At 50.4% G+C, this 6,539-nt stretch overlaps 1 protein-coding gene and 2 non-coding genes across 7 annotated transcripts in view; all 3 read left to right on the forward strand.

The window, feature by feature from the left end:
• Positions 1 to 104, forward strand: part of LOC113037072 (small Cajal body-specific RNA 6) — a 272-nt gene extending 168 nt beyond the window's left edge. Inside the window, exon 1 of the transcript XR_003274571.1 lies at positions 1 to 104. This exon is cut by the window's left edge and continues 168 nt beyond it. This is a non-coding gene — a non-coding RNA (small Cajal body-specific RNA 6).
• atg16l1 (ATG16 autophagy related 16-like 1 (S. cerevisiae)) overlaps positions 1 to 6,539 on the forward strand; it is a 25,252-nt gene extending 18,713 nt beyond the window's left edge. For 2 of the 5 annotated variants that reach the window (XM_026191959.1, XM_026191960.1), the window contains exons 7-20: positions 174 to 355; positions 433 to 510; positions 633 to 719; positions 798 to 857; positions 2,495 to 2,600; positions 2,686 to 2,791; positions 2,910 to 2,980; positions 3,055 to 3,126; positions 3,952 to 4,072; positions 4,142 to 4,247; positions 4,345 to 4,494; positions 5,297 to 5,344; positions 5,427 to 5,528; positions 5,613 to 6,539. In XM_026191959.1, the coding sequence (XP_026047744.1) occupies positions 174 to 355; positions 433 to 510; positions 633 to 719; positions 798 to 857; positions 2,495 to 2,600; positions 2,686 to 2,791; positions 2,910 to 2,980; positions 3,055 to 3,126; positions 3,952 to 4,072; positions 4,142 to 4,247; positions 4,345 to 4,494; positions 5,297 to 5,344; positions 5,427 to 5,528; positions 5,613 to 5,706 (1,383 nt within the window). In that variant the 3' untranslated portion in view covers positions 5,707 to 6,539. The remainder of the gene's footprint in view (positions 1 to 173; positions 356 to 432; positions 511 to 632; positions 720 to 797; positions 858 to 2,494; positions 2,601 to 2,685; positions 2,792 to 2,909; positions 2,981 to 3,054; positions 3,127 to 3,951; positions 4,073 to 4,141; positions 4,248 to 4,344; positions 4,495 to 5,296; positions 5,345 to 5,426; positions 5,529 to 5,612) is intronic. The other 3 variants (XM_026191962.1, XM_026191963.1, XM_026191964.1) reach the window with 3 other exon arrangements.
• On the forward strand, positions 3,498 to 3,773 carry LOC113037074 (small Cajal body-specific RNA 6). Its single transcript, XR_003274573.1, has one exon.

Genomic DNA, 6,539 nt, shown 5'->3' on the forward strand with positions numbered 1-6,539 from the left:
CCTACAGCCTCTCTGTGATGATGTCATCCAACAGAATCTCAGCACGGAGCGTCGGGCTGAGGAGGAGGAGCAGGGAGCTGATCTCAAGTTTTCAAGCTGAGACCTTCGTTGCCCAGAACGTGCGAGCGTCACCCGTCAGAGCAGTGAGGTTAACGTAACTTCATGTTTCACAGGACCTGGAGAGGGCGAACCAGACGCTGAAGGACGAGTACGACGCCCTGCAGATCACCTTCTCCGCCCTGGAGGAGAAGCTGAGGAAGACCACCGAGGACAACCAGGAGCTGGTGTCGCGCTGGATGGCCGAGAAGGCTCAGGAGGCCAACCGGCTCAACGCCGAGAACGAGAAGGACAGCAGGTAGGCAGGGCGGCTGGAGGCGGGAGGTCGTCTGCTGCTGCGACTTCAGGTCATTTTCATCTGTGTGTGTGTTTCAGACGGCGGCAGGCCAAACTGCAGAAGGAGCTTGCTGACGCTGCCAAGGAACCGCTGCCCATTGAGGCGTGCGTGTCTGAGTTTGTATCAGATGAGATGTCCCAGAGAAATTCCCATGGTTACAGCAGACGGGAATAAATAAAGGAACAACAGTGACAGGATTTCCTCTCACGCCTGCTCACGTTGCTCTGCTTCTCCGCAGGGACGACGACATTGAGGTGCTGACTGAGGACGCCGGGAAGGCGGGGGGAGAGACGTCGCCGAGCCGGCCGCTTAGCAGGACTCCCAGGTGAGGCCGCACGTGCCCGCTGACCATTGACCTCTACGGAGGTTCAGCATGTGTGTGACGATGTGTCTCTGCCCGCAGTAAGAAGATCTCCCAGCAGCCTCCCGGGGGGCTGCTTGACTCCATCTCCCTCATGTTTGGGTATGTGTGTGTGCGTCTGTGTGTGTGCGTGTTATTGTATCTTTATTTCAGACATACACAAAAAAAAACAATATATACAAGTGCACATACTTGCATTTACGTGTATAAATAGGAATATATCTGTAAATACACACACGCATGTGCTCAGACAAATAAATAAAACAAATAAAAAACAGTCTAAATGACATGAAATGACAATTTTTAAGTCTGAAATGGAGTAGGAAGAAGTATAACATAGTTATTAGTCCCTACCCCAGTGTTGAACCCCACTGTTCACTGTTAGCCTGATTCCCGTCATCACTTACCCCACACACTAAACAAGGAATGAAGGACGTGTGTTAACATAGCTACAGTGATAGCTACAGTTTAATTAAAGTACAATGGCTGATCAACTTCATCAGTTTCTTCCAAAGACACTTTTCGAAACATCTTTATAAACCGACCAAGGCTTGAACATTGCTGTAGGTCCACAGGAAAACTGTTCCACAGTTTTACCCCACAGATGCTAACACAAAAGGTTTTAACACCTTTGTCTTCAGGTTTAGTTTTCCCTTCGATTCATAGTCCCCTTCTCTGTCAAAAACATCCTCTGTTCATTTCCTGGTAACATATTGTATCTGGCTTTGCACATCATTTTTGCAGTTTTATGTTTATAAGATCCATTAACTTCAAAATCTTTAATTTCAAGAACATGATGTTAGTGTGCTCTCTAAATCCTGCTTCAGTAATCATCCTGATTGCTTTTTTCTTTTTACATAAAGGTTGAAGTGAAGTTTTGTGTGTATTTCCACACAGTATTCCAAATATGGCAGTGTAAGTGAACAGTAAAGTACCCGGGGTGGAAGGCACAAAATGTTTAGCTTTACTCAGAACAGAGATGCTTCTGGACAGTGTAGCTTTATGTGAGGTTTCCAGCACATTTTGTTGTCTATTATCACACCCAGAAATTCTGTATGAGAAACGTACTTCAACGTTATTTATCAATTTCCAAACAACATAAATGTAGTTTTATTCAAATTTGGTGAAAACTTGTTTCTGTCAAACCATGTTTTCAGTTTAATCATTTCTTGTGTGACAATTTCCAAAAGCTGCTGTGAATTCTCTCCAGCACAAAAATAGTTGTATCATCTGCAAATAAAATAAACTGTAATATATCAGATGTTTTACATATATCATTGATGCACAGGATAAACAGCTTTGGTCCCAATGCTGACCCCTGTGGAACTCCACAATGTCCAGGCACTCTGATATTCACCAAGCTTCACAAATTGTTGCCTGTCTCTCAAATAACTCCTGACCCACTCGAGCACCACTCCTCTAATGCCGTAGTGCTCCAGTTCATCAAGTAATATTTCATGATTGATTGTGTCAAAAGCTTTTTTTAGGTCAATGAAAACACCGACTGTGTCTTTGATCTGTTTTATTAGTGATCTTTTCAATAAGAACCATTAATGCCATGTTGATCTGTTTGGTCTGGGACCATACTGACTGTCCATTATTATCTCATGTTTGTGTGTGTGGCCGCATGTGTGTGGGGGCTCCTCTGTATTGGAGCGTCTAGCTTGCACACGGCGCCTCCAGGTGACCGTCGTTGTCACTTGTCGATAAATGAAAGGTGACAGTTTGTTCGTCCTCAGCAGGCGTCGGAGCGCCAACTCTTTCAGCACTTCACCGGAGAGCAGCGAGGCCCCGTCAGGCGTCTGCGCTGAGGTCCGCGTGCCAACCACGGCGCTGCACGTCTTCGTAAGTACCGTCACTCTTCGTCATCGTCGAGATGACTTGCACGGCCGTCTCTCAGTCTGCGCTCTCTCTCTCTCTGAGCGTTCAGGAAGCCCACGACGGCGAGGTGAATGCTGTGAGGTTCAGCCCTGGCTCCCGTCTCCTAGCAACTGGAGGGATGGACCGCAGGGTGAAGCTGTGGGAGGTGGTGGCAGGTGAGTGGAGGCGGGGTTTAAACAGGAAGTTGTTTTGCTTGCACAAGGATGTTTGATTGAATAACCCTGGAGCTGCAGCAGGTCACGTGACTAAATCACTTCCTGTGATTGCGTTCAGGTCACTGTGAGCCCAAAGGAGCTCTGACCGGCAGCAACGCGGGAATCACCAGCATCGAGTTCGACAGTGCTGTGAGTGTACGCGCGGCGGAAGGATACTGCAGCGTTACTTCCTGTTCAGACTGACCTGCTTTCCTGTGTTTCAGGGCTCCTACCTGCTCGCCGCCTCCAACGACTTCGCCAGCCGGATTTGGACCGTGGATGACTACAGACTGAGGGTGAGCGCGTCCAGCTGTCACACAGCTGCGTCACACACGCTCGCCGTAAATCCAACCGTGTCAGCAGATTAGTCAGCTGAGCTGTTCGAGTAACCTTGGCTACGGCGGCTGCAGTAGGACGAACAGCCCGCACGGAGCAGAAAGGTTCCACGTTGCCTCAGAGCAGCCGGCGCCGTGTTTCTGCACCTGTTTGTGTTTGAAACACATTTTTCTGCAGTTTATACAACAGATTTTTTTCACAAAATCAGGAAAATATTTCTAAGTAAGCGCTGCCCCCTGGTGGTCAGCTGCCCCTGTCTGCGTGTGCTGAGCTAAACCACGCGTTCTTGTCCGACAACTGAGCCCAGCAGGAAGTGGCGGCTCAGTTTCCTGGTCAGTGATGTCATGTAAAAGGTCTGAAGCTCAGCTCTTCCCCCTCGCGGCCACCATTTTGGCTCCCAGCAGCCCGGCTCTCTGCTGCCATCGTGCTCTAGTGGTGCGGCGATGGTCTCGGCAGCTGCTGACACACAGGATGTGACATCACTGCGAGGTCTGTACAGAGCTCCTACAGCTTCTCTGTGATGATGTCATCCAACAAAACCAATCAGCATGGAGCATCAGGCCGAGGGGTGGGGTCTGAGCAGTGATCTCACACCTGTTCTGAGGCCAGAAAACTGTTGTCCATCTAATGTCACCTGTCTGAATCAGGTGACGTCCCCACGGTGACATGGTCAGCTGCATGTCGCCGGGGTTTCTCGTACTGACAGGAAGTGGCAGACGTCACCTGCCGATGACCTGTGTGTGTGTTTACCTGCGCTTACCTGTGTCTTTCTGTCCGTCCGGCAGCACACGCTGACGGGTCACAGCGGGAAAGTCCTCTCCGCTCGCTTCCTGTTGGACAACGCTCGCATCGTCTCTGGGAGCTACGACCGCACGCTCAAACTGTGGGACCTTCGCAGCAAAGTCTGTACGTGAGTGCACGCTCGCTCGGTCTCAGTGAGTCCTCACCCAAGCTAACTGTCGCTCACCTGTGCAGGTATGAAGACGGTGTTCGCGGGCTCCAGCTGCAACGACATCGTGTGCACCGAGCAGTGCGTCATGAGCGGACATTTTGACAAGAAGGTTCGCTTCTGGGACATCAGGTGAGCGGCGCACGAACGCTGTCATCACTCAGCATCTCTGCCATTGCTCTGTGTCACGGTGATGACACGCTCGGTCTGCGTGTGTGTGTGAGATCAGGGCGGAGAGCATCGTGCGGGAGCTGGAGCTGTTCGGCAGAGTGACGTCTCTGGATCTGAACCACGATCGCACCGAGCTGCTCACCTGCTCCAGAGACGACCTGGTGAAGATCGTCGACCTGCGCACCAACGCCGTGAAGCAGACGCTCAGGTGAGGCGGGCCCAGTGTAACACAAAGCGGTCGAAGTTTGAAGGCAGCCGTGCAGGTGGGAAGCAGAAACATGGCGAGTCCATCTCACCTGAGTTGGCAGGCAGTCAGTAGGGCTGTGAGGAAATATCACCTTATATTTAAATAACCTCCAAAAACAAGAAGAAGAAGAAGAAGAATAGCTCTTTGTTACAAGAACAGTGAAAGGCAGTTTGGCATCTCCCCATGTGTGTGAAATATTATCTACTCAATGACACAGAGAAAGTTACATTTACACAAGAAAGATATGTACAAGTTACACACACGCATACATGCCATCTGAGGAGCAGGTGCAGGGGGGTCAGTGATAGTGCACATGGAGTGGTTGCTGTTGCTACTATAATACATGCAGTTTAAAGAGGAATGTTGGTTGCATCATAGTATAACTAAAAATACGGTTTATAAATCAAGTGTAAAACATGAACTCAGTGTTTTTAACGATCAACTGCACACGAGGTGGTCGGCGCCGACCTTTAACGAACAAAAAGAACATCAAGCTAAGAGTTCACGAGACAAAACGGCTGAAACAACAAAGCGGCTCTTTTGTGTGTGTAACATATAAAAATAGTCAAACTGACTGACGGTCGTACGTCAGACAAGTAAAGTACCCAGGATACTTTTGTTGCCGTAGTGACACTGAGTCACTGTTGACGTCACAGGCAGATCCACTTCCTGTGCTCCGCTGTGGTCATGTGACTGACTCATTCTGTTTGCGATGTGATGGTCAGGTGACCTCGGCCGACTCACTGTGTGTGTTTGTGTTCAGTGCGCAGGGTTTCAAGTGTGGCGCTGATTGGACCAGAGTGACATTCAGGTGGGTTCCTCTCATTACTTGTGTGTGTGTGTGGTGAGTGAGAGAGAGATCTGAGCACGCTCAGTGTGTCTCGTTCTTTCAGTCCTGACGGGAGCTACGTGGCCGGCGGATCAGCTGACGGCGCTCTGTACATCTGGAATGTGCTGACGGGGAAAGTGGACCGAACTCTAGACCGGAACCACAGGTAAGATCGTTCAGGTTTATCCACACGCCAGCGGCTTATGCCGCACTGTTGACCTTTGACCTCTCCTTGCTACTGCTGTTGCAGCTCAGCCATCAACTCGGTGTCCTGGTCGCCTTCAGGAGCATACGTGGCAAGCGTGGAGAAAGGCAGTCGCGCCATCTTGTGGTCAGACATGTGACCGGGCCCGAGGAGGCGGAGTCAGGCTGTAGGCAGCCAGTGGCGGCCCCTCTGCCATCTTCATCGTGGTGAAGATGAAGAGGATTCACTGAGACTGTGGAGACGAGCTGCCGTGTTCTGTTTCTGCAGCTTTTAATGTTCAGCATCATTTTAATGACCGGGAGGAGGCGGAGCCACATGCGGCGCCGCAGCTGCTGATGCGAGGACAGCCGTCGGATGTCAGGTGACACGTTGGAAACGCAGAGACATTTCACTGTTGACACTTCCTCTCCTCATCCTCACTCCACAGGACGCCTCAGGAAACAGGAAGTGCGTGCACCGACTAATCAGAGATTAAAGAAACTGTCGTGTGGTTTGTTCCTGTCTGCACTCGGCAATGCCTCATTTCTACCTCGCCGCTTCGCTCGCTCCAGGTACTGCTGACTTCCTGTTGTTCGTTTTCCACGGCAGACAGAACCGCGTCCTTGCTGTGGGTGTCGCTGTGACATCATCAGCAGGACAGCGTGTCGCACATCACGTGTTATGAATGCGGCGCCTGCCCGAGCCTCAACAGGTGGTCAGCACGAGCCTCAGTTCCGTCATCAGAGGGGGCGGAGTGGAAATGAGGCCGTTTGGACCGTAAAGTGAACCGCCATCAGTGATGTTTTTCCACAAACAGGAAGTGGACCTTCACATTAAACTGTGTCAGAGCACACCTGTGTGGGTTTGTGTGTTTGATTCACAGGTGTGTTACATACTGCACTAACCTCGCTGCGAGCACGGACAGATTGTGTAACCTGATGATTGTAAATGTCCTGTAAAAATCCTGATGAATAAATCCTCTGACACACGAGA

The sequence above is a fragment of the Astatotilapia calliptera genome, chromosome 14, assembly GCF_900246225.1.
Source record: "Astatotilapia calliptera chromosome 14, fAstCal1.2, whole genome shotgun sequence".
Taxonomy (NCBI): Eukaryota; Metazoa; Chordata; class Actinopteri; order Cichliformes; family Cichlidae; genus Astatotilapia; species Astatotilapia calliptera.